At 47.3% G+C, this 27918-nt stretch overlaps 1 protein-coding gene across 1 annotated transcript in view; it reads left to right on the top strand.

Moving 5' to 3' along the window:
* Window positions 1-27918, top strand: part of MDGA2 (MAM domain containing glycosylphosphatidylinositol anchor 2) — a 377896-nt gene that overhangs the window by 238520 nt on the left and 111458 nt on the right. Inside the window, exons 6-7 of the mRNA XM_033158260.1 lie at window positions 2194-2463; window positions 25441-25770. Coding sequence (XP_033014151.1) covers window positions 2194-2463; window positions 25441-25770 — 600 coding nt within the window. The remainder of the gene's footprint in view (window positions 1-2193; window positions 2464-25440; window positions 25771-27918) is intronic.

Below are 27918 nucleotides of genomic sequence, written 5' to 3'. Positions count from 1 at the left end.
TTCACCACCTTCCGAAGGAGTCCAACCTTCTTGTTGTTGTTATTTAGTTGTTCAGTTGTGTCTGACTCTTCACAACCCCATGGACCAGAGCACGCCAGGCACTCCTGTCTTCCACTGCCTCCCGCAGTTTGGCCAGACTCATGCCAGTCGCTTCGAGAACACTGTCCAACCATCTCATCCTCTGTCGTCCCCTTCTCCTTGTGCCCTCCATCTTTCCCAACATCAGGGTCTTTTCCAGGGAGTCTCCTCTTCTCATGAGGTGGCCAAAGTACTGGAGCCTCAACTTCAGAATCTGTCCTTCCAGTGAGCACTCAGGGCTGATTTCCTTCAGAATGGATAGGTTTGATCTTCTTGCAGTCCATGGGACTCTCAAGAGTCTCCTCCAGCACCATAATGCAAAAGCATCAAGTCTTCAGCGACCAGTTTTCTTTATGGTCCAGCTCTCACTGCCATACATTGCTACTGGGAAAACCATAGCTTTAACTATACATACCTTTGTCGGCAAGGTGACAAAGTCCAACCTTACAGGGATGCTGTAAGCATTCCTGGTACAGTGGTACCTCGGTTTTTGAACACAATCTGTTCCAGAAGACCGTTTGGCTTCCAAAACACTTGAAAATTGAGGTACAAAGGGCGTCCTGCAAATTCAATTGAGAAAAAAACACAATGGAAGCTGTTCAACTTCTGGTTCATGTTAATAAACAGAAGCAATTACCGTATTTTTCCATGTATAAGACAATGTGGGTTTTTAAAAATGTGGTCATCTTATACAGGGATAGTGCAGAGGGGGGACGGGCGATTGGTGACAGCTGTGAGCAGGAGATTGTCAGTGGCGATTGGGCGGGTGATTGGTGGCTGCGGCAAGGCTTGCTCACGATTGGCTGCTGCGGCGGCAATTGGTCAGGCGACAGGTGGCTTTGGTGAGGTGTGCTTCCTGGCACCCCCCCCCCCCGAAAAGCTCCAAAACCCTGGGCAATCTCCCCCCATTTTCTAAATTTGGTGTCCCCAAAAATATCTGAAGAAGTATCTGAAAAAGTATCTGAAGAAGTGTGCATGCACACGAAAGCTCATACCAGGAACAAACTTGGTTGGTCTCTAAGGTGCTACTGGAAGGAATTTTTTTTATTTTATTTCGTTTTGACTATGGCAGACCAACACGGCTAATAACCTGTAACCCAAAAATAGGGTTCGTCTTTTACAGGAGGGCATGTTATACACGGGAAAATACAGTACTTCCAGGTTTTCAGCGTTCAAAAACCGAAATGTTCGGCTTCCGAGAAGCCTGAAAACCGAGGTACCACTGTATATTATTATTATTAGGCGGTCACAACATAAAATTACCATATCAAAAGCACAAAATACACATTTAAATGGGCATCAGATGTCAATCAGCCCAAGGCCTGGTTGAAGAGGACCATTTTCACCTGGTGCCGCAAGGTGTATAATGAAGGCTCCAGGTGAACCTCCCAGGGGAGAGCATTGCAGAAACAGGGAGCCACTGCACAAAAGACTCTGTTCTCATGTTGCCACCCTCCGGACCTCTTGCATACCCTCCAACATTTCTCCGATGAAAATCAGAATGTCCTGTTCTCACGGAGGAGGCACATGAAGGAGGACCTCAGAAGGTGATATTGGGGTCCGGGTAGTTCATTTGGGAGAGGCAGTCCTCGAGGTCTTGCGCTTTGTGCTATTAAAACAGTGAAAATAGATCCCCTAATCAATATCCTTAAACAATCTTGTGTACAGTGGCCCCTTGGTTCTCAAATGCCTTGGTACTTGGGACCCAAACACTGCAAACCTGGAAGTAAGTGTTCCGGTTTGCGAATGTTTTTTTGAAGCCAAACGTGCTCCATTTTGAGTGTTACGCTTCCGTTTTGAGTGTTACGCTGAGGTCTGTCTGTTTTTGCTATTTATTTGTTTGTTATCTTGATTTCGTATTCTTCCGGTAAGTTCCGCCATTTCTGAATACTCCGTAAGTTTTTGTATCCGTTCTTCCTTCGCTGGGACTTCTGCTTCTTTCCATTTGGGGGCAAGTAGCATTCTTGCTGCTGTAGTCGCATATATAAATAAATTCCCATACAATTTAGGCACGTCTGTCCCCATAATTCCCAAAATGCTCCTGATGTTCTTATCATCCTTCTTGGTGGTGACCTCGAACCCTGACCGACTTGCCCCTTGGTCCTCTTTCCACAGCATCCCCTTCGATCAAGCTCTTGGTGGACGACCCCATCGTGGTCAATCCTGGGGAGGCCATCACCTTGGTGTGCATCACAACAGGCGGGGAGCCCCTCCCGACCCTCACCTGGGTCCGGTCGGTGGGAGCCCTGCCTGAGAAGACCGTCCTGAAAGGGGGGACACTGACCATCCCGGCCATCACCTCTGACGACGACGGCACCTACAGCTGCATCGCCAACAACAACGTGGGGAACCCAGCAAAGAAGTCCACCAACATCATCGTCCGAGGTAAGAGCTGTTGGGTTTTTTTTACTACGTTTCTGAGTTGCAGCTACATAGCAGTGGCCATTAAGGGTTGGCTGGAAGCCAAGAAGTCTGGGCTGAGAACTAATCTGCCCGGATATATGGGGCCCTGGAAACAGGTCTGCTATTGGACAGGGTTATCTGTTATGTATTGAAGTTCTCACGCTAGGCCACTAGGGGTGTGTGTGTGTGTGTGTGTGTGTATAGTTCATTCTGCTGCAGTTCTCACTCAGGTCCGCACATGCAAATGAGGGATTGAAAAGTGACGTTCAGGGATTGGGTAACTACAGAAAGTTGTTACTGTTGCTTGTAGCTGAGTTCTATATAAGCAGGCTGCCGAGCCCTTCAGTTCAGTCCTGTTCCAGCTTGAGAATAAACGAGAGCTGCTTGGAGAATCACTGTGTCGTCTGCTGTGTCCACCCACTATTTAATATTATCCGTAAAGGCATAATGACTCATGACTTCCTCTGTTGGTGCTGGTAGTGTAAATGGAGGCTGGTTGGTGAGATCGTGGTTAGTGAGAGAGAGAGTTTATGATCCGTGTCTGTATTTCTGAATATAATAACTTGCTAATAAAAGTCTTTAGTTTAACCAAGTTACTAGTCGCAACGTCTTGTTCCTGCTTCATAATACGCAACATACAACTGTTTATGCTTCCTGGAATACTGCGCGCACTCTGCAATATGCAACTAGTCATAGTTGTGAAATCTCGACAAAAGCCACCAGCGACCTTCTGTGGCAATGAGAGGGGGTCTTCTTTGCCTGCGTAGTTTTGAATTGCTGTGAGATCTGGGTCTCCGTGCCTCTGATGGAGACAGCTCAAATTCCGCGCGACTCTTTAGGGTTGAAATGTTCTGTGGAAGACGCATGGAATGGCATTGGAACTGGGCTTACTGGCTGGAAGATGCGGATTCATGCAAAGTGCATCTGTGTGGGGCTACTCTTGAGGTGGGTCCAGCTAGTGCAGAACGTGGAAGCTCGATGGCCTCTGGGGGCAAATTGCCACAGGATATGGCACCTTTGTAGGCTGTTGGGAGCTGCCCAGAGTGGCTGGGAAAACCCATCCAGACGGGCGGGGTATAAATAATAAAATTATTATTATTATTATTATTGTTATTATTATTATTATTATTGTTATTGTTATTATTATTATTATTTGCACTGGCTGCCCCTCTGCTGCTGGGCTTCAAGGTTTGGGTAGTAACGTACGTAGAAGGCCTTCCTTATGTTTATTTATTTGTTCTGGTTATTTTTTTAGAGCATTTGTGCCCCACTGTCCAGCCAAAAGGGTGGACAGAGTAACTTACAAACAGGCAAAATAAGGCAATCCCTACCTGCAGGCTTACAGTGATCATAATATGGGCTTTTCTTCAGCCAGAACTCTCTCGCACTCAGTTCCGGCTCCTCTCAGGTGGGCGCCATGGCCACTATAAGAGAACAAGGGAGAGTTCCAGCACCCCTTTTTCTAGAATGGTGGTTGTGCTAGCAGTAGTAGCAGTAGTAGTAGTAGTAGTAGTAGTAATAGTAGTAAGCCGAAGCCATGAGACACAAGGGAATAGGGACAGGGAGAGATGAGGAAAATAAAAATCGGAACTCAGGCATCAATTTCTAAACAGTTCTTATTCTGACCAGCTGGGACAATTTGGGGCAGGAGGTGCCTGGTGGAGCAGGGCCTCCAGCAAAGCTGATGAAATGAGCCTTCTCCTTCCTATCGATCCCACCAAGGCAGCCTGATAGAATGTGTATACACATGGGGCAAAAGATTCCTGCATTGCAGGGGTTGGACTCGATGACCCTTGGTGTCCCTTCCAACTCTACAAGACTATGATTCCATGTTTGTGTGTATGTATTAGTTTTATCTTTTGAATTCTGGTGCTGGAAGAGACTCTTGAGAGTCCCATGGACTGCAAGAAGATCAAACCTATCCATCCTTAAAGAAATCAGCCCTGAGTGATCACTGGAAGGGCAGATCCTGAAGTTGAGGCTCCAGTACTTTGGCCACCTCATGAGAAGAGAAGACTCCCTGGAAAAGACCCTGATGTTGGGAAAGATGGAGGGCACAAGGAGAAGGGGACGACAGAGGACGAGATGGTTGGACAGTGTTCTCGAAGCGACTGGCATGAGTTTGGCAGTGGAGGATAGGGGTGCCTGGCGTGCTCTGGTCCATGGGGTCACGAAGAGTCGGACATGACTGAACGACTGAACAACAACAACAAAATTTTCTATCTCAGGACCAGGTAACTGGAGGAACCAGCTGATTGTTTTCTTTTTCTCCTTGGGGGTCCCCCAAATACCCGAGGCCCGTAGAGCAAGGCTTTTAACATGGGTGCCCCGTTCTGTTGCGCAGCATTGCAGCACCAGGATATCACAGGTGACACTTTGAGACTTTCCGGAAACAGACGAAGACATTTTTCTTCAAACTAGTTTTTTCATTGGGATGAAAAGGTCTCTGTCTGAGGAGTTCATTTTCTACTGTTTCCTGACCTAACTTCAGTTATTCTTAGTACAGTTCTTTAGAAACAACAGCTATTTTTAGCACGGCACACATGTAGAAGGTAATTCAGAAAGAAATAGTTGTGCTATTTTTAAAAGCTGTCTTTGCACCGGGGACAGATGTCAGCTCCTGCCTGCTTACAGAGGAGACAGGCCATTGGCCCAGAGTTCTGCTAGCACCCAGGATGGTCCTTTACGAACAACTGCCGCCTCTCCAAGCAAGCTTCATTCACACTTGGCATTTCATCTAGGGTCGCCATTCTTCCTCTTTTCCCAGAACGTGCCCTCTTTTTCAGGGGTTAAATTTCTGTCCAGGCAGATTTTTTGAATTTGCCAAAATGTCTAGGGGTAACAGAAGCGGGCTACTTTTCATGTTGCCTGTGTGGTACTAGACAACCAAGTGCAAAACATATACATACTGTGTGGGTTTTGCATGATGCAGGAAAGGACCAGGTTCTCGTTTTTGTATATTATGAAGGGACATTGTAGAATATGCCCACTTCTGCACCATCTCCCCCTTCTGCCCCAGGTGCTGGAAAATGTGCCCTCTTTTTTCTCTTCAAAATATGGCAATCGTCAGGAGAATATGGTTCTTATTAGGACTCTTGGTTAATCACTGCGGACCAGGCTTCTTCCCATGTGTGATCCACCATGCCAAACACAATGTTGGCATCCGTCTGTCTCAAGAGACAGTGGAAGAGTGTGATATCAGGGGTAACGTCAAACCATTGGAGGAGGTGTTCTGAACTAGCTGGTCTTCCTCCACTTCTTCTTCTTCTTCTTCTTCTTCTTCTTCTTCTTCTTCTTCGACAATCACTCATAGCCGGGTATGATTATCTTCCATAAACACAGTTTTAACAGTGAGTCTGTAAATGACTGTGGAGGCCAATTCTGGATCCACACGTCCTTCTTTTACGACCGCTAGGTGGTGACCCCACTGGGCGTGGTATTCCAGCCAGGGAAAAAGGGAGGCAGACTATGGGCTGGTTCATGACTAGGGGCTTCCAGATTTCACAATCCTGCCCCCCGTTACCATTTGCAGATAGCCATGGGACTTTGGAGGTTTGGGTTTGGGTTGGATTTTTGGAAGACGCCTGTGCGTGGATTTGTTTTATGTGTGTAGATCAGGGCACGCTGACCAACGCACAGTCTTCGCAGTAAGGCTCTGTTCCAATGGCATGAGTAATCATGACGACCGGTAGATTCTTATCTGCTGCAGCCTTCATCCGCCTTCACAGCCGTAACATAACACTTGTTATCATCCGCCTGTTCTGCCGTTGAGGACTTCTTGCATCATTCTGTGTCTAGCTCCTCCTCTTTGACCTTACCGCCTTGGTTGACCCACCTGGGAGTACAAGACTCTGAAAGGCTTCACTCACAAGGGTCATAGGAACGTGGAAGCCCACTCGCCACGACCAGGTGACGATCCAGCGAGCTGGCTATCATGCATGGCTCGTAAGCTGTGGTTGGGCTTGGTGGGTCACAGTCTGCACAGGTGCACAACTGCTAAAGGGGGAATTCATCCTCAGAATCCCCTTGCAGTCTGGGCATGCACGAGAGAAGCCCATAGTTCCTTAGCAGAACATGGTCAAAGGCCTGGAAACGATGCCTTATGAGGAACGGCTTAGGGAGCTGGGTATGTTTAGCCTGGAGCAGAGAAGGTTAAGGGGGGATATGATAGCCATGTTCAAATATATAAAAGGATGTCATATACAGGAGGGTGAAAGGTTGTTTTCTGCTGCTCCAGAGAAGCGGACACGGGGCAATGGATTCAAACTACAAGAAAGAAGATTCCACCTAAACATTAGGAAGAACTTCCTGACAGTGAGAGCTGTTGGACAGTGGAATTTGCTGCCAAGGAGTGTGGTGGAGTCTCCTTCTTTGGAGGTCTTGAAGCGGAGGCTTGACAGCCATCTGTCAGGAATGCTTTGGTGGTGTTTCCTGCTTGGCAGGGGGTTGGACTGGATGGCCCTTGTGATCTTTTCCAACTCTATGATTCTATGATTCTATGATCTACCTTGTATGCGGACGGTCCCAGATTCAACCTCCGGTGGTATCTCCAGGTAGGACCGGGAAGGACCCTGGTCTGAACACCTGGAGAGCCTCTGCAAGTCAGTGTGGACAATGCTGAGCTAGATGGGCCTTTGGTCTGAATCAGAATGAGGAAGCTTCCTATGCTCCTGTGCTCCGCTGCTGCTTGGTTTTCTCCATCCAGCGTCCGGTTTCTGTTGTTTCTGTATCTCTCAGTTCTTGGCTCTGGTCCTTTACTGCCTTGGTGTTTTGTTCCCTTCACAGCGCACCATTCCATTGTCAGGGTGCTTTGTGCAGTGCCTTGTTGATCTTTGGAACTCACTCCCACAGGAGGCAATGAAGACCACCACCCTAGATGGTTTTGAAAGGAGACTAAACACATTCATGGACCATCAAAGGATACTAGCCATGACTGACTCCACAGTCAGAGGCAGCATTGATTCTCAATACCAGTTGCTGGAGACCACGGGAGGGGAGAGGGCACTTGGGCTTGGATCCTGCTTGCTGGTTTCTCATTGAGGCATCTGGTTGGCCACTGTGAGAACCGGATGCTGGACCAGGTAGACCAGGCATAGGCAAACTCTGGCCCTCCAGATGTTTTGGAACTACAATTCCCATCACCCCTAGCTAACAGGACCAGTGGTCAGGGATGGTGGGAATTATAGTCTCAAAACATCTGGAGAGCCGGAGTTGGACTTCCTGAATTTTGAGTGATGAGTACATCTCACTCAGGGTCCTTTGTGTAACATATCTTCATTTCCAGGTTTTCCCTGGCCCATAAGATCGGAGCCTTTTATCACCGATTTCCTATTTTTATCATACTTTTTTTAAAAGGAAAAAGAAATGCACCTCTGTTTTTATGCTCCTGCTTTCTCGACTTCGTGTTGTATTTCTGTTAGAGATTTTTAAACAGTAGGTGGTTCAGATAAAGAAAGAGGGACTTGTTCAACCATGGAAGCCCTGAGCTCAACATTCCCCTTTCCCACCTTATTCCTGAGGATAACTTGGCAAGGGAGCCATCACAGCACCCCAAGGGCCTCGAATAAAGGACAGGACCCAAAAAAATTAATGTGCGAAGAGGTGGCTGATCAGGGAAGGGAGAGAAATGCAATGGCAAGGGAGTGGGTGGCCTCAATCCGACAGAAAAAACCTGGTGTCTGAACGTCAAAAGAAATGGCAAATCACATTTGATGGGTGGGGATGCAGTAAAGATTGGTGGGAACATAGCTAAAGCATTTCTTTACTGCCAGGCCTTTAGTTTTAAATTATCTGGGCACTCCTCCTGTGGGTGGGATGCTTTCATCCTGCCTTTTAAAAACACGAATATGTTTTATAATTTCTTTATACTGCTTTTAATGCACGTGTTCCATATTTATTGCTGTAAGTTGCTTTGAATTACAGTGGTACCCCGTGTAACACGGGCGTGCTTAACACGAATGCCCCCCCCAAGAAAAAAAACTCGGTAGTAGTGCGATTTGAGCGCTTATGCGCATGCGCGAAGTGCGCAGAAGCGTTCTGCGCATCCGGGGGTCCCACGCAGGTTGCGCACACTCCGGAAAGGCTTCTGGGTTGCGGGTGTTCTTAACTCGAACGTCCGCAACCCGGGGTGTGACTGTACAGTGGTGTCTTGGTACTCAAACAACTTGGAACCCAAACACTGCAAACCCGGAAGTAAGTGTTCTGGGTTTGCGAATGTTTTTCAAAAGACAAACATGCTCCGTTTTGAGGGCCATGCTTCCGTTTTGAGTGTTACGCTGAGGTCTGTCTGCTTTTGCTATTTATTTTGCATTTTTGTTTTGGGGGCTCTTTTTTGTTTTGTTTTTGTGACTGCATGGAACCCAGTTCTGCCACTGGTTGATGGGTTGTGTGACTGCAGTACATTGTTTACTGCTTTCATTTTATGGATCAAAAGTCCGGAATGGATTAATCCGTTTTGCATTACTTTCTATGGGAAAGCGCACCTTGGTTTTGGAACACTTTGGTTTTGGAACAGACCTCCATAATGGGTTAAGTCTGGGAACCAAGTTACCACTGTACTTTTGAAAATTAAGAAAAAGGCAAGAATCCAAGAATCATAGAATCGTAGGGATCCCAACAATCAGCTAGTACAATGCAAGGGCAACAGGGGGAGCATCTAGCCTCTATTTAAAAGCCTCCAATGAAGGAGACTCCACCACTTTCTGGAGGAATCTGTTGCACTGTCAAACAGCTCATACCCTCAGGGTGTCAGGAAACGTCCTACTCGTGAGTAGGACCTTGGCAGAGACACATGACCGACTGGCGTGTTCCCTCCCTCCTGGATGATTGTTTGGGAGCTTCTCAAGCATTCCTCAGCCCGAACATCACAGCGACTGATATCTTCTGCCATCATCGCACTTAGGGATTCCCAGAGGTTTGCTCAGCTTGCGTGACAGACCACAGAAACTCAGCATTGTGGCTAATCTACTTTATTTACATACAAACACACACGGAGCACTGCAACATGGCTCCCTCTCTCTCTAGCACCAGATAGCAAAGAGAGGGAACAAAGGACAGTAGTCCCACTTCAGGCAACACAGTAAGACAAACACACACCCAGTAAGACAAACACACACCCAGGCATGCGATAGACAACAAACCCATGACTGCACACGGGGAATGAATCTCCAACGAAGTTTGTCTCTCTCTCTCTCTCTCTGTGGTTAGGACACCTCCATTCTTCCATCAAAATAAGTTTTCTCAAAAAGTAGAGGTGGGAGGGAAACTTGATTCCATTTGCGTTTGAAGGTGAGACTTCCGAATTTTCAACTAAAAATAACACGAATAACTCTTGTGGAGAGCTGGCTGCTTTATGTTGGCTGCTTGGCACCAACGTGGCAAATTAATCTGCCCAAACTGAGTAGTTCATATAAACAGTGTTTTCTCTTTCTTTCTGTAATCCAATAGGGCAATAACACTAGACCCCAGCCTCGTTCGCAAAGGGGGCTTTTAATAAGAACCAGAGATTAATCATAATAGCCTCGGAGGGCTTTTGCGGTGTCAGAGAAATCCCTCTGTGATTATTTCATGAGGGTCGCAACCTCCGTTTGCAGTTTATCACCCAGAAAACTGTGGACTCCTCAGGATGACAAGTTATATAGTGTGTGGCTCACGGCAGCAGTGGGGGTGGGTGGAGGGATCACAAGGTAGAAGGTTGGTAGATTTTTAGATTGAGTGATTTGGATCTGCATTAAAAATGGTGTAGCATGGAAAGTTCCTGTTCAGTGTTCACCTGCTATGACCTCCTTCTGGGCTATTTCATCCTAGTTACCCTAACTCCCCATCAGCCAATCGAAATTCTGGGCTCACTGAGCATGCTCAGTCCTCTGTTTGCGGGAGGTTCCCCCTATAAATACAGTGGTCCCTTGGTTCTCAAACTTAATCCGTTCCGGAAGTCCGTTCCAAAACCAAAGCGTTCCAAAACCAAGGTGCGCTTTCCCATAGAAAGTAATGCAAAACGGATTAATCCATTCCAGACTTTTAAAAACAACCCCTAAAACAGCAACTTAACATGAATTTTACTACCTACCGAGACTACTGATCCATAAAATGAAAGCAATAATCAATGTACTGTACTATAAAATAAATAAGACAGTATTGTAGATGATAAAAACTAAAATTATTATCATTTTCTTACCTGTACTGATTATAGTCATTGTTTGGATGGGGGGCTTTTATCCATTTCCGCAGTGGCACGATCAATCAATCAGTAGCTGAACTGCGTTCCACACAGTCACAAAAACAAATTAACCGAAAAAGCCTCAAAAACAAAAACGCAAAATAAATAGCAATAACAAAAGCGCCAAACTTAATCTGTTCCAGAAGTTGGTCTGACTTCTGAAATGTTCGAAAACCAAAACAAAATCGAAAATTCTTTCTAGTAGCACCTTAGAGACCAACTGAGTTTGTTCCTGGTATGAGCTTTCGTGTGCATGCACACTTCTTCAGATACGAAAGCTCATACCAGGAACAAACTCAGTTGGTCTCTAAGGTGCTACTAGAAAGAATTTTCGATTTTGTTTTGACTATGGCAGACCAACACGGCTACCCACCTGTAATTCGAAAACCAAGGCGCAGCTTCTGATTGGGGCAGGTGCCCCGGAAACAATAGCTGACAGCCGCATCGGACCTTTGGCTTCCGAAAAATGTTCGAAAACCGGAACACTTACTTCTGGGTTTTCAGCGTTTGGGAACCAAAGTACCACTGTGCCATAAATATTGTTCATGCTAAGGAGGAGACGCTGTTAAATTAAATCTGTGGGAGATGGCTGGTTCTTCATAGCAAGTCAGCCATGGTTTAAAAGCACTCTCCCCTCTCTGAAAAGAGCCAGATTTTTGCCTAAAATGGAATACCCTGATAATGGCAACTTTCATTCAAGATTCATAGGCAGACTCTGTCGATATGTTCATTGCTACCACCTGCTCAGCTGCTGTGGAATGACTGTTACAGACAAGTGCTGCATGTTCTCCTTCATTCATAGGTAGCTTGCAGTCGCACTGCATCAGGTGTTTATAGTCTTATTTCAAAGTAATTGTGAATATTATTATTATTAATAATAATAACCATTTCCCTAACCTGATGCCATCCAGGCAGTCTGGACTACAACTCCCATGAGCCCCAGTTAGCAGTTCGGGATGGGGCCAGGCTGGTGAGGGCTAGTGGATGCCATCAAAAGCAACTAAACCCATAATGCAGTGTGAAATTCATATAGTGTTTTGATGGCTTGTTTATTAAATTTATGGGTCGCTTTTTCTTGCCCGACGCACCTGAAAACGACACGCAATCGAGCATCTCCTTTAACATTTCTTGCAGCATCGTGTACTGTAATACTGCAAGGCCCATGATGCAGTGAAAGTGCGAAGGGAGAATGCACAAGAGAAAACATGTTGAAACTGAGAATTGTTGCACTGCAGGCAGGAAAAGCAAAGACCAGTGGAGTAGATCTTTGTAGTGTTTTCCATGGAAATGCATAACGTTGGAAATGCATAAAGTTGCACCGGAAAAATGCAATTTCTCCTTTGGGGTCTCACACATCCCTAACCGGAAATGTAAACTGAGAAAAAGCTGGCTTGACATGTTGATGTGTTTTGTTGGAGTGTGTGTGTGTGTGTGTGTGTGTGTATGTGTGTTTTAGCATTTCAGAACAGGCAAGGAAAGAGGTTAGCATCCAAGATTCTCTAAGAGATAGCAAAGAATATAAACCCTGACTCCCCTTGGATACAGATTTCATGAGTCATGGCATAATAAACCAAACCTCCTGCATATTTATTCATAGCAACTCAAGCCTGGGAGCCTCATGAGACTGAACAAAATATAATTAAAATTCTATCTCGATTTTTTTTTTTAAATTAAAAGACAAACTCCTGCACTGCCTAATGAATTCCTCAAATGATCAGAAGCTGGGAGAAGGAAATGGAAATGCCAGGGAGCTCGAATAAACTCAGCTGCATCCCCAAAGCCTCCGACGCTGGCGAGAAAAAATACTTGTGATGGCCTGCCTCCCTCTTTATTGAGTGAACCAGCCTTTCTCCAGAAGCTCAGGGAGCCCATCAGCGTTTGAAACAAGCAGATTTGCCACTCTGAACTGTGAGCTTCCTTATGAAATAAACAAATTTACAGCTCAAATGGGGAGCTTCCTTCCAAGTATATTTTGAAAACTGGAAAGGGGTAGGAAATAAGGGAAACGTGTACAAAATGAAAAATATTCCTTCCAGTAGCATCTCAGAGACCAACTAAGTTTGTTCTTGGTATGAGCTTTCATGTGCTGGTATCTGAAGAGGTGTGCATGCACACGAAAGCTCATACCAACAGCAAACTTAGTTGCTCTCCAAGGTGCTACTGGAAGGATTTTTTTTATTTTGTTTCCACTATGGCAGACCAACACGGCTACCTACCTGTGTACAAAATGGCTCTCCTTTCCTCCCTCCAGTTCCCGTTACATTTTGCAAAGGTGCACACCTGATGTGGACCAAAGCAGCTACTGGATTTCTGCAACATGTCCCCACATGTTGGACACACCACGTGGCTGAGATGTGGTGAGCTTCGCTTCGGACGTGGCGTTGAAACATCTCCGCAGCGAACCCAGAAAATTCCCTTTGAGGGTTCAAGTCAAGAGGGTCAAGCCAGATTCCCAGTCAACCGGGCTTCATTCAGCAGTGCAGAAATAGCAATAATATTAATGATAGTCAACCACTTTCTGTCATCTCCTGCCACCCTAGTATCTGCCCGTCTCTCGCCCAACCACAGTCCTTGAAAACACTCAACCCAAGGCATTTATGTGGAGAGACCAGGGTTCAAATCTCTCACCCAGCTACAAAGCTCGCTTGGTGACCTTGGGGCAATCACAGGCTGACCTACCTGACAGGGTTGTTGGGGGGATTAAATGGGGAGAGGGGGAGAACCATCGATGCCACCTTGAGCTCCTTGGAGGAAAAGGTGGGATATCAGTATGAAAATGAAAATGTATTTTAATATTTGTTGGAAGCCGCCCAGAGTGGCCGGGGAGACCCAGCCAGATGGGCGGGGTACAAATAATAAATTATTATTATTATTATTATTATTATTATTATTATTATTATTATTATTATTATTATTATTATTTGGAGTCTTGATTCTGCCAGGATTAGCATGCTTTTGTTTCCCGTCCACTGTGAGTGTTGTCTTCTGCCAGAGGAAAGGCGTGCAGAATTGTCCAGGCTGCAACTGCTCCCAGAGGTGGAGCTAGATGCTCCGGCACCCGGTGCGCCGCACATGCTGTGCACCCGGGGCCAGGGCCATAGGGGCAGGGTGAGTATCCCTGGGGGGTGGGGTGGAGCGCGCCACCCATGGTGGGCTGCTTCCTGGATGGGGGAAAGGAGGGAGCTGTGCCGCTTTGCCAGCAGCCTCCCTCCCTCCCCTCTTCCTTTTGACGGCTCGGGGGAGGCTCCCCCCCCCAGAAAGCAGCCCAGGAGTGGGGGCAATGGCGCACCACCCACCCATGACTCCCAAGCCTCCCCTGAGCTGTCAAAACAAAGGGGGAAGCGGGGAAGGCCGCCGGCAAGGCGGCACAGCTCCACTCCTTCCCCCGATGGCTTTGGGTAGGCTTGGGAGTCGCAGGCAGGCGGCATGCCGAATGTCACCCCCCTCAGTGATGACACCCAGGTCGCACCGCCCCCCACCGCCCCCCTTCCTCCGCCCCTGCCTGCTCCATCCTTAAGAGGAAGAAGAAGGCCATTTATTTGTGTCTGCTTTGTGCCAACCTCTCATTTGGACAGGGGAATGGAAAGGTTGGGAGGGGGGGCACGGGAGCTGCGCCTCGTCTGTGGAAATGCAGACTAATGCTCCAAAGCCTCCGTGGCTCATTTGGAAGGAGCAAGTCATTCATGTAGCAGCCCCATGTTTGCAGTTAGGCGGGAATGCCAGCAGGCTGCCACAGCATCGGCAGAGTGGGCATTTTGGTGCCAGCTTTTTAATCTGCCATACTCAAGCAGTGGGGACATTTCCTGTATTATTGCAAGATTACTTCATTCTGCTTTATATGCTCCGGGGCACCAAGTTCTCTGTAGGAAAACTATTCTTCCTATTTTGGGTTTCAGAGAGATTTTTAAAGGGGCGGTTGGCTTTTAAGATTTTGTTCCTGGGAGCTGCAATTCTTTTTTCTTTCCTCCTTATTTCCCTGGAGACCCCCACAAATACATTATGAAAACCTATACCCCTGTACACACACCACAATGAATCACAGTACAGTCGTACCTTGGTTGTCGAAAGCCCCGGAACTCGTAAATTTCGGCTCCCGAACAATGGAAAACCGGAAGTGACTGCTCCAGTTTTCAAACGTTCTTTGGGAAGCCGAACATATGACGGGGCTTCCGCAGCATCTAATTGGAGCTTCCTGTGGCCAATCAGAAGCCGCGCTTTAGAAGTTGAATGTTTCGGAATTCGAACAGACTTCTGGAATGGATTCCGTTCGACTTCCGAGCTACGACTGTATATACATCTGCAAAACATGTTCTTATTTAGTGATCCAGAAGTTAGTATAAACCACTGAAATGGGTGTTTGGTTTCCTGGAGAAATTTGTATATTTAATGAAGCCCCATCCTTCTCCTGCAAAAGCAGCCTATCTTGGTTCTTTGTTCCTCTGTGGTGAAACTTTTCTCCATATATTTTGGTTTCGGAGAGTTTATTTTAAAAGGGGGAGTGCCTTTTAAGGGACTGTCCGTGTCAGTTGCAGTTCTTCCTGGCTCAGCAAAAGTCTCCAAAACAGAAGTCTCAGAAGCCCAAAGCAGATAGAATCATAGAATCCTAGAGTTGGAAGAGACCACAAGGGCGATCCAGTCCAACCCCCTGCCAAGCAGGAAACACCATCAAAGCATTCCTGACAGATGGATGTCAAGCCTCCGCTTAAAGACCTCCAAAGAAGGAGACTCCACCACACTCCTTGGCAGCAAATTCCACTGTCGAACAGCACTTACTGTCAGGAAGTTCTTCCTAATGTTTAGGTGGAATCTTCTTTCTTGTAGTTTGAATCCACTGCCCCATGTCCGCTTCTCTGGAGCAGCAGGAAACAACCTTTCACCCTCCTCTATATGACATCCTTTGATATATTTGAACATGGCTATCATATCACCCCTTAAGCTTCTCTTCTCCAGGCTAAACATACCCAGCTCCCTAAGCCGTTCCTCATAGGGCATCGTTTCCAGGCCTTTGACCATTTTGATTGCCTTCCTCTGGACACGTTCCAGCTTGTCTGTATCCTTCTTGAACTGTGGTGCCCAGAACTGGACACAGTATTAGCACCTGTTCCAGGGCTGGGGAGAAATGCAAGTGAAGAGGGATTCAGGGGCAAGAATTTATTTGCCATTTTAGCATACCACTTGAGTCACCTGGAGCTAAATCAAGCCATGTCCCACCAGGAGGGACAATCTTCTGCAGAGAGCTAGATGCCTGGAATCTGTGTTTGGGTGCATTCTCCTTCTGCTTGTGATGTGGTGCTCAAACAGGCCCATTCATGTTTCCCACTAGAGGAATGGGGGTTACAATTGGCAGGGGGTTGGACTGGATGGCCCTTGTGGTCTCTTCCAACTCTTCTATGATTCTATGATTCTAGAGACGGAAAGTTGCAGAGGATTCAATTTTCTACCCCAACTTTTGGCACCATCAAAGTGCATGCACGCCACAACTGTAAAGGAGTCTCTTCAATGTGCAGGTCTGGATTTATACACTAGAAGAGGATATATTGCATAGTTATGTTCCTTCCTGGCTCAGCAGAGTACAGTTCTTTGCAGCTTAAACTCAGAAGCCAAGACTAGGTTGTTTTAAACTTCTGGAAACAATTATGCAAGATGCTTGAAGGCGGAGTGGATTTTCCTGGTATTAGCCCTTTTTCTCCCCCTTGAAAGCAAAAATCACAGTTTTGTGAAGAAGTAAAAGTTGGACTTACTTACATAATCCAGGTCTTGAAGCAGCAATTGCAGTAGCAAAATGAAGGCAAGCTTATAACTATTATCTAAGTTACAAAAGCTCAAAACGTAAATTCAAAAATGGCATCTGAGGTGCAGAGCTCAAACATGCATATGTGGTCAGCTTGGAATCATGATGAAGAAAGAGGATGCTGCTCAGAATGAAAGGAAGTGTGTAGTGTTACAGCTTCCTGCCAAGGCAGACAAAGAAAGTAATCCCCCAGAGTTCTCTCTAGCAAATTTTACAAGAAAGCTCTGTGAGCCTCAGTCCCTTCACGTATGTGCCTGTCAGGCAAAGCATGAATTGTTGATCTGACTGCAATAATGTCATCTCAATAAACCTACTGGAGCCAAGGTTCTTCAGTGGAATCCAAAGTAGCAGAATTGTACTTCTACATGCGGCACATAGTTAAACTGTGGAACTTCCTCCTGCAGGAGGCAGGGATGGCCGCCAACCTGTTGTTGTTCAGTCATTCAGTTGTGTCTGACTCTTCATGACCCCATGGACCAGAGCACGCCAGGCATGCCTATCTTTCACTGCCTCTCGCAGTTTGGCCAAACTCATTCCAGTCGCTTCGAGAACACTGTCCAACCATCTTGTCCTCTGTCGTCCCCTTCTCCTTGTGCTCTCCATCTTTCCCAACATCAGGGTCTTTTCCAGGGAGTCTTCTCTTCTCATGAGGTGGCCAAAGTACTGGAGCCTCAGCTTCAGGATCTGCCCTTCCAGTGAGCTCTCGGGGCTGATTTCTTTAAGGATGGATAAGTTTGATCTTTTTGCAGTCCATGGGACTCTCAGGAGTCTCCTCCAGCACCAGAATTCAAAAGCATCAACTCTTCGGCGATCAGCCTTCTTAATGATCCAGCTCTCACTTCCATACATCACTACTGGGAAAACCATCGCTTTAACTATACGGACCTTTGTCAGCAAGGTGATGTCTCTGCTTTTTAAGATGCTGTCTAGGTTTGTCATTGCTTTCCTCCCAAGAAGCAGGCGTCTTTTAATTTCGTGACTGCTGTCACCATCTGTTGACAAAGACAACAGGCCACCAACCTAGATGTCTTCAAAAGAGGATTAGGGAAACTGATGGAGTAGTGGGCTGTTGATGGCTCCTAGCTAAGATGGCTCTGTTCTGCCTCCACAGTTGGAAGCAGCAATGCTTCTGAATATCAGTTGCTGGAAGCCCCAGGAGGGGAGATGGGTCTTGTGCCCAAATGCTGCTTGCTGGTTCCCCACAGACATTTGGTTGGCCACTGTGAGAACAGGATGCTGAATGAGATGGACCATCCAGTAGGCTCTTCCTACATTCTTTAGTGGTTTGCAGGTGGTTTAAGTTTGTACTTTTGCCGTGCTGAGCATCCCTCTCCCCACGAGACTTTACAAGGCCATGGATAAAAACACAGAAGGGCAACGGCCACTCAGTTTAATCGCCTTGTGCATTTTACAGACGGAGTCCGAGGCCGCGGCTCTCTCCTTTGCCAGCAGCTGTGGCATTTCCTGGGTCGATTTTATAGGCAGCTCCACATTAAGATGTAGATAGCCTATTGATCATGGTTGTTGTAGCCGGATGCAGTAATGATTATTCCTAAATAATAGGTTAAAAGCTTTCCGTGCCACGAGGGTGCCTCTGAATAGTTGGGGGGAAGAGGGTGCAATCAAGCTCTGAAGGAAGGCTGCAAACAGCAGTGGATCTCCAGGGCCTGAGGAATATTGGAAGCTGTCTTCTGCCACGTCAGCTCATAGAATTGAAGAATTGTAGAGGTGGAAGGAGCTCCAGGCATCATCTAGTCCAACCGTCTGCAATGCAGGAATCTCAGCTATGGAATCCATGACAGATGGCCATCCAACCTCTGTCGATCCAGCTCAGTAATGTCTACACTGACTGGCAGCAGCTCTCCAGGACTTGAGATGCAGTTCTCTTCCAGCCGTACCTGGAGATAACACCTTCTTGTCCTTCCTTTCCAACATCCATCTCAGTGACAACTGAGCTTGCTTCCTTCTTCAAGCAAAGCACGTACTCTAACTCCGAGCTTGTCGTTTGCTTTTGAGACTTCTCTGGGGATTTTTTTTCTCTCCCAGTGATGACTGTGTGGCATGTCTGGAGGCAGCAAAACTTCTGAGTACCAATTGCTGGAAGCCCCAGGAGGGGAGAGGGGTCTTGTGCCTGAATGCTGCTTGCTGGTCTCCCACAGGCAACTGGTTGGCCAATGCGAGAACAGGATGCTGGGCTAGATGGTCCATTGACCTCATCGAGAGGGCTGCTCTTCGTGTTTCATAGATGTGCTAAATCATTTGTAGAATACCATCCAGCAGATGAAAAGGGAGAACCAGTGCTTTTCCCCCAAGAAAAATAGGTGCCGGAACTCATCACGAAGTTATTACAGCCTTGAACCAATGCCAGTTTGACGCCCATGGGGGTGCTGAAAACTACGGCAGGCTGTCTCCCTAGCTGGTTTGGGGATCGGACCTGGTTCTGGTGCCGGCCAAATAAATGTGCTCCTGACTCCTCATTCTCTTAGATTAGGCATGTTCAAAGTCTGTTTAGGGGGCCTAATTTTGCCCACCGGTTGCTTGAATCCAGGCCTGTGGCAGTATATGCCCTGAGGCAAAATCCCCCCCAAAAAAGCTCAACAAGTTTAATCCTAAAAAAAAGCTCAACAATTATTTTGGTCAGCCCTCATGCCTGTTCACTTCATCAGTTCTGGCCCTCTTTGTAAACAGTTTGGGCACCTCTGTCTTAGATACAAGCAGGTGCCTAGGACAGTGTGGATGGGCACTTTTGCAAACACACGCATGTGCAACAGTAGAGTAGTGGGCTGGAAAGCTCAAAGCCCACAGCTGCTACACAGGAGAGGGTTGAAGGAAAGGAGATGAAAATGGACCGTAGCTTGTCCAATAGCAGCTAAGAAGCTAGCTGGAACCATAGGTCTAAAAAAAAAATAGAGAGAGAGTAGACTTGCACATGCTGGCCAGCTTCTGCTTTCAGAAGTACGTAAAGGCGAGAAGGGACACGGGTGGTGCTGTGGTCTAAACAACAGAGCCTAGGGCTTGCCGATCAGAAGGTCGGCTGTTTGAATCCCCACGACGGGGTGATCTCCCATTGCTTTGTCCTAGCTCCTGCCAACCTAGCAGTTCAAAAGCATGCCAGTGCAAGTAGATAAATAGGTACCACTGCAGCGGGAAGGTAAACTGCGTTTCCATGCGCTCAGGCTTCCATCACGGTGTTCTGTCGTGCTAGAAGCGGTTTAGTCCTGCTGGCCACGTGACCTGGAAAGCTGTCTGTAGACAAACGCTGGCTCCCTCGGCCTGAAAGCGAGATGAGCACTCCATAGTCACCTTTGACTGGACTTAACCGTCCAGGGGTCCTTTACCTTTTCTTACCTAAAGGCGAGAAGCGGGTGGGGGGAGCGCCAGCCCGCAATGGTGCCCACCTGAGAGGTGCCAGAATCGTGCTCAGGTGCACTTCAGCTGCAGAGTGCCTCCCCCCTGCAGAGAATCCACCTATGCCCCCCCATCCCCCACTGGAATCCTGCCAGGCAAACAGTACCTAATTAACTTGATCCCAGGTGGATGGAGACATCTGTAGCGCTACACTTGCAAAAGATCAAGTTCTCTTGCCGTTCTCTCTCTCTCCTCTCCTCCCCCCCTTTTTTTTAAAGAAAGAGGCATTTATAAAAATTAGAGGTACCAACCTGTGTAAATCCTTCAGCAGTATTTGCATTTAAATTGAAAATGTGAATGCATCTGGTCTCATAAGTGCCAAGTAATTACTTGATATTAAAAAGTTTTGAGATGCCCTGGTAGGATAATGCCGTGCTGCTTAATTGCACCGACACTTTTTGAAAGTTGGGGATTTGTTAAATGCTAAGGAGCGGAGGAGGAGGAGGAGCCCCGCCAGGACCAGAGGAAGGCGCTGCTGGCGCCTGGAAGGAGAGGAGCGCGGGGAGATGGCGTTTGTGGAGCCGGACTGTGGCTCCACCCAGCTCAGTATTTCCCACACGGACTGGCAGCAACAACTTTCTGGGGATTCAGATGGGGGTCTCTATTGCAGTTAGGACTGTTGCGTGGCGAGTTCCCACTCCCGATAGAAATAATGACACAGATTCTCTTAACTTGTTTTGTCAGTCTGATTTAGACGGGATAGCGCCTGGGGGAGCTGTAGTTTGTTAAGGGTGCTGCAGGTTGTTATGAGACCCTCCTATCCCCCTCCCGGAACCATCAATCCCTTTCCCCAGGGAGCTTCTGAAGTTGTAGCTTTGGCAGGGGAAAAGGAGAGTCTCCCATCAGCCACCGGCACCCTTGTTGTTGTTGTTCAGTCGTTCAGTCGTGTCCGACTCTTCGTGACCCCATGGACCAGAGCACGCCAGGCACTCCTGTCTTCCACTGCCTCCCACAGTTTGGCCAAACTCATGCTAGTTGCTTCGAGAACACTGTCCAACCATCTCATCCTCTGTCGTCCCCTTCTCCTTGTGCCCTCCATCTTTCCCAACATCAGAGTCTTTTCCAGGGAGTCTTCTCTTCTCATGAGGTGGCCAAAGTACTGGAGCCTCAACTTCAGGATCTGTCCTTCCAGTGAGCACCCAGGGCTGATTGCTTTGAGAATGGATAGGTTTGATCTTCTTGCAGTCCATGGGACTCTCAGGAGTCTCCTCCAGCACCATAATTCAAAAGCATCCATTCTTCGGCGATCAGCCTTCTTGATGGTCCAGCTCTCACTTCCGTACATTACTACTGGGAAAACCATAGCTTTAACTATACGGACCTTTGTCGGCAAGGTGATGTCTTTGCTTTTTAAGATGCTGTCTAGGTTTGTCATTGCTTTTCTCCCAAGAAGCAGGCGTCTTCTAATTTCGTGACTGCTGTCACCATCTGCAGTGATCATGGAACCCAAGAAAGTGAAATCTCTCACTGCCTCCATTTCTTCCCCTTCTATTTGCCAGGAGGTGATGGGACCAGTGGCCATGATCTTAGTTTTTTTGATGTTGAGCTTCAGACCATATTTTGCACTCTCCTCTTTCACCCTCATTAAAAGGTTCTTTAATTCCTCCTCGCTTTCTGCCATCAAGGTAGTATCATCAGCATATCTGAGGTTGTTGATATTTTTTCCGGCAATCTTAATTCCGGTTTGGGATTCATCCAGTCCAGCCTTTTGCATGATGAATTCTGCATATAAGTTAAATAAGCAGGGGGACAATATACAGCCTTGTCGTACTCCTTTCCCAATTTTGAACCAATCAGTTGTTCCATATCCAGTTCTAACTGTAGCTTCTTGTCCCACATAGAGATTTCTCAGGAGACAAATGAGGTGATCCGGCACTCCCATTTCTTTAAGAATTTGCCATAGTTTGCTGTGGTCGACACAGTCAAATGCTTTTGCATAGTCAATGAAGCAGAAGTAGATGTTTTTCTGGAACTCTCTGGCTTTCTGCATAATCCAGCGCATGTTTGCAATTTGGTCTCTGGTTCCTCTGCCCCTTCGAAATCCAGCTTGCACTTCTGGGAGTTCTCGGTCCACATACTGCTTAAGCCTGCCTTGTAGAATTTTAAGCATAACCTTACTAGCGTGTGAAATGAGTGCAATTGTGCGGTAGTTGGAGCATTCTTTGGCACTGCCCTTCATTGGGATTGGGATGTAGACTGATCTTCTCCAATCCTCTGGCCACTGCTGAGTTTTCCAAATTTGCTGGCATATTGAGTGTAGCACCTTAACAGCATCATCTTTTAAAATTTTAAATAGTTCAGCTGGAATATCATCACTTCCACTGGCCTTGTTAGCGAGGCTTTCTAAGGCCCATTTGACTTCACTCTCCAGGATGTCTGGCTCAAGGTCAGCAACCACATTACCTGGGGTGTATGAGAGCTCCATATCTTTCTGGTATAATTCCTCCATGGACAAAGACAACCGGCACCCTTAAGAAACTACAGTTCCCAGGATTCTTGGGGGAAAGCCATGTGTGTTTCAAAGTGGCACCGTAGTCCTTTAAATCAGTGTTTTTCAACCACTGTTCCGCGGCACACTAGTGTGCCGTGAGATGTTGCCTGGTGTGCCGTGGGAAAAATTGTGTTTATTTGATTCCTATTCAAGAGAATTACTTTATATATAGTCAATATAGGCACAGAGTTAAATTTTTTAACATTTTCTAATGGTGGTGTGCCTCGTGATTTTTTTCATAAAGCAAGTGTGCCCTTGCCCAAAAAAGGTTGAAAAACACTGCTTTAAATGCACAGTGTGAATGTGGCTTTGATCCATAGCTGTCAACTTTTCCCTTTTCTTGCAAGGAATCCTATTTGGAATGAGGGAATTTCCCTTAAAAAAAGGGAAAAGTTGACAGCTATGCTTTGATCGCAAAGTGGGGGTGAGAGAGAGAGAGAGGAAAGACTCGGCAGAATTTTCCCAGGGGGAAAGAAACAGTCTTCTGAGAATTGTTGGCTCAGCTCTAGCCCAATTTGTTTCGTCTCGCAGGCCGGCTCCTTACTATGGCTGACGCCACGGGCTTTGCATGGTCAAACCCGTAAACATCCTCTGCAGAGGCAGCCCTGGGTCCCTCGTGGGCGCTTCAGAGGCGGCTGACTTTGCCATAAGTATTCCAGCAAAGCCTGTTGACAGAAGGGAGCTGAGAGGCTCCCTTTGATGCCATTCATGTCCGGCTAAATGTGCATTTGCAAGATAGGGGATGTTTGGGCAGATTAGATGAATGCTTGGGGTGGAGGAAGGCTAGCACAGCTACAACATGGAGAAGTTGTCGCCAAGGCGGTTGCAACTTAATTTGTGCACTAGAAAGGCAGTTTGAGGGAGGATATAGAAAGGGTTGTGCTTGGCCACAGGGAGGGCTTTGGACAGAGGTCGGCAACCTAAGGCCCATGGGCCGGTTCCTGCCCATGAGCTTCCTGGAACCGGTCCACGGCTGTTCCGTGGATCGGCATGGGGATTCCGTGCTCCCCCCCCCCCCGCGGCGCCATTTTTTTTCTCGTCTCATGGACAGACATCTGGGTTTGAAGTGCACCGGAAATAGCGTGTGCACATGTGCTATTTCCGGCACACTTCCGGGATGGAGGAGCACCCGTGCACATGCGCACACACCCCACCAATAGGTCTGCCAGGGAGTGGACCGTCCCGGCCTCAGAAAACGTTGCCGACCCCTGGCTTAGGACATGTTTTGGAATTGCTTAAAAATATGTTCTGGAGTAGGTGAATCTTGCAGGTGGGGCGTTTCCTGAGTGTGGAGCAGTCAACCGCTAAAATGGCCTCTCTCTTTTCTTGGTAAAAGTCTCGAATCCTTTAAGGCAAACGGCCGTCCAAAGTGGCTTAATATGCTCAGGAAGGAAATATCAAAAGAACAATTAAAGAAAAGCTGAAAGCTGCAACTCAGCAGCACTCCCTATAGAATCAGAGAATTGTGGAGTTGGAAGGGACCCCCAAAAGTCAAGGGACGGTTTGCCATGGTGTTGTGTCTTGCCTAAGGAAGGGGGAGAAATCTTGCTTTGTTTGTTGTTATTTCTCTGCCCTTCCACCTAAGCCCCCAGGGTTTGGTTGCAATAGTGAAAACACAATATTAAAATCAGTTTAAAGAAACTTGCAGTCACAGATAACGTAGGTGCTGAAAATATACATCACAGGTTGTCAAAAGCCATTCGTCATTTGCCAGAAGCTGTGCAATGAAGGTGTCAGATGCACTTCTGTGGGGAAGGGGTTCCCCACCTCAGGGGCCGCCGCGGAGAAGGCCCTGTGCTGCCACCACTTGAGCCTCAGTGGGTAGAGGAACGACCAAGAGGGCCCCCTCTGCCTATCTCAGCACCCAAGAGAGTCTGTAAGGAGGTGTTTTTTTCAGGTATTTGGGTTATATCTGAGTTGTTTTAACGACCTTATTCCAGCATTTCAAACCATTGCATGAACCCAACACAAAGTGATCCTCTGCAATCCGCACTTCTTTGAATTTTACAAAACACTTCTCCAACCAAAAAATGTGTAAAAAAACTCACAGATTAAAGGGCGTATAACAACAACAACAACAACAACGTATTTATTTATTTATTTATTTCCCCAGCAGAATCGTGGCATTCCGGATTGGGAACAGAAGCCGAGATGGCTTCTGTTAATTCGTGATGCCCCGATTAAATCAGGACACTTGAGGGGTCTGAGAAGTGTGTGTGTTTGTGTTAAAGGATTATAATTTTAACTGGAACGTAACTGAAATTAATAAGATTTTGGAATACAGGGAGGTGAAAAATCCTTAGGAAGCCAGAGAATCTAGCCACTTTAACTAAAATGTGCAGTTTGGTATTTGATTAATCTGTATTAATAATTGTATTAATTGGATATGAATTGGCATTGTTATGATGTGTCTATTATTGGAATAATATTGGAAGAGTAATAAAAATTTAATTTTTTAAGAAAGAGAAAAGTAATAATAATACTAATAATAATAATATATTTATACCCCGCCCCTTTTGGCTGGGTTTCCCCAGCCACTCTGGGTGGCTTCCAACAGAACATTAAAATGCAATGATCTATTAAACGTTAAAAGCCTCCCTAAACAGGGCTACCTTCATATGTCTTCTAAAAGTCTGGTAGTTGTTTTTCTCTTTGACATCTGGTGGGAGGGCGTTCCACAGGGCAGGTGCCACTACCGAGAAGGCCCTCTGCCTGGTTCCCTGTATTCCCTGTATGTGTGCATTAGTGGGAAAAGCATCAATGAATGCATTATATGAAAGGAAGCAGCTTGCAGAAATATGCACATTAGTCAAAAGTGCAAACAAAAAATGTGTACATTAAGAGAAATTCGCACTAAATTGCCAGCAAAGTTTCATGCAGCTTTTGAAACATTATACTCATGTTGCAAGTTACTGCAAAAAATGTGAACAACCGAATTAGAAAAGCTGTGAGAAGTAGAAATTGGCAGGTTCCTGCATCCCTGGTCTCACCTGTGCAGTGAATAGAAAGGGGTCCTTTCCCCAACTCACCTTGCGCTACTCTTCCCTTTAGCCTTGAAGAAAGGGCGGTTCTGGATCACGCCTGACCCGTATCACAAAGACGACAACATCCAGATCGGCCGGGAGGTCAAGATCTCCTGCCAGGTGGAGGCGGTCCCTTCCGAGGAGCTCACCTTCAGCTGGTTCAAAAACGGCCGGCCGCTGCGCAGCTCCGAGAGGATGGTCATCACCCAGACGGACCCTGACGTCTCCCCAGGCACCACCAACTTGGATATCATTGACCTGAAGTTCACGGACTTTGGGACATACACCTGTGTTGCATCCCTAAAGGGCGGGGGCATCTCAGACATCAGCATCGACGTCAACATTTCCAGCAGCACAGGTGAGGGCATTTCCGGTCACTCTGTTGGAGTCCGATTTGGCAGCAGGGATAGGAGGCAAGAGATGTTTATTTATTAACGGTATTTATTATAGCCCGAAAAGTTCCCAGCTCCTAGACAACACTCTACTGGTGTTTCTCAAGCTGGGGTCCCCGGCTGGTTTTGGACTACAACTCCCATCTCCCCTAGCTGGCAGGACCAGTGGTCAGGGATGCTGGGAGTTGTAGTCCATAAAGAGCTGAGGACCCAAGTTTGAGAAACACTGCCCCACAGTGGAGAGTCAGGTGGGTGGGCAGTAAATGGAGACCCAGCAGCACGGTTGTCACAGAGCCTTGAGACTCGGTTAGGTTTCCAGGAGTGATGGGCAACCTTTGCCCCATCACTCATTTCAACAAGGGCAAATATCAAAGGAGCTACCGTATTTTCCAGCATATAAGATGACTGGGCATATAAGACGACCCCCAACTTTTCCAGTTAAAATATAGAGTTTGAGATATACTCGACCACAGATTCTCCACCCGGCGTATAAGACGACGCCCGACTTTTGAGAAGATTTTCCTGGATTAAAAAGTAGTCTTATACACCAGAATATACAGTGATTTGGGGTGGGGTTCATCATCGTCTAGTTGTATGTCACCTCTCCACAATAACAATAATAATAATTTATTATTTATACCCCGCCCATCTGGCTGGGTTTCCCCAGCCACTCTGGGCAGCTTCCAACAAAAGATTAAAATACAATAATCTATTAAACATTAAAAGCTTCCCTAAACAGGGCTGCCTTCACATGTCTTCTAAAAGTCTGGTAGTTGTTTATCTCTTTGACCTCTGATGGGAGGGCATTCCACAGGGCGGGCGCCAATACCGAGAAGGCCATCTGCCTGGTTCCCTGTAACTTGGCTTCTCGTAGCGAGGGAACCGCCAGAAGGCCCTTGGAGCTGGACCTCAGTGTCCGGGCAGAACAATGGGGGTGGAGACGCTCCTTCAATCAAAACCATGCCCAAAGTGACTTACAACATGAACAGGGACCAGTGGGTCTGGTTCCGTATAATGCCCAAGTGTCCCTATTTTCCATGCCTGGAATTACAGCAGCGATATTGGTTTCTGATTGGATCCTGGAATTTCCCACTTCTCCTTCACTGGAGAAATGTTGGAGGGTATGTAAGGCCACCTACTCTAGTGATATGGACCCTGAGCCTGTGGATAGAATGCATTCTGCCAGAGGCGTAGGAAGCCTCTTGGTGTTGCCGCGCGGAGGCACCCCCCTTAAAGCAGCACGGACGGGGCAACCCCATGAGCTGACGCTCGCATGGGGCAGCCCCATAGCGGCGCTGGCGGGCGGACCCCGGATGGGCCGCGGGGCGGAGCGGCTTCACTCCGTGGCTTGCTTCGGGCCCACTGGCAGGGCGGGCCTGGCCCAAGTGTCAGCCGCCTCCCCTGGAACCCGGGGCGGACCTCCCCCACCGCCCCCCTCGCGACGCCCGTGAATTCTGCAAGTTAAGCATCTCGGCGTAGGCCCCAATTCAGCCCGATTTAGTCTGCTTGTTACTTAACCCTCAGAGCACCAGAGGAGGGGAAGAAAGAGCTACTGAAGCTTTAGATTTGATTCCTAAACAAGATTAACATTTTGGGAGGGTGACCAAGGAGATGTCGGGGAAGAAAAGGAGGTAAATTTTCACTTAAGGTTTGAAAGGCAAGAGGCGCTCCCATTGTCAATGCTTTTGTAAAGCCAAACACCCTGACCTGTAAAGCGGACATTGTGTCCTGGGAATGAGTCTCACCACAGTCTCCTGGTCCTTTGTGGCATGAGTAACAAGTCTCCTGGGACAACTTCGTGGAAGTCAGGCTGCTGACTCACCAGAAGGAGAAGGGGGAGGGGGTTGGACAATGAGGGGGGCAGAGATTCAGTCGCAGTCGGAGGCAGTGATGCCAGTCACAGGAGGGAAGAATTGCCCTTGTGCTTGGATCTCAGGCATCTGTGATAACAGGATGTTGGTGTAGATGGGCCACTGGCCCGATCCTGCAGGGATCTTCCTGGGTTCTTATTACCGGGGGTTGGGCTAGATGGCCCTTGAGGTCCCTTCCAACTCTACAGGTCATGATTCTGATAGTTAGACAACAGAACTGGCGTCCTACGGGAAGCAGTGATG

Source organism: Lacerta agilis, chromosome 1 (assembly GCF_009819535.1).
Source record: "Lacerta agilis isolate rLacAgi1 chromosome 1, rLacAgi1.pri, whole genome shotgun sequence".
Taxonomy (NCBI): domain Eukaryota; kingdom Metazoa; phylum Chordata; class Lepidosauria; order Squamata; family Lacertidae; genus Lacerta; species Lacerta agilis.
This window is presented reverse-complemented; position numbering and strand designations above follow the sequence as displayed.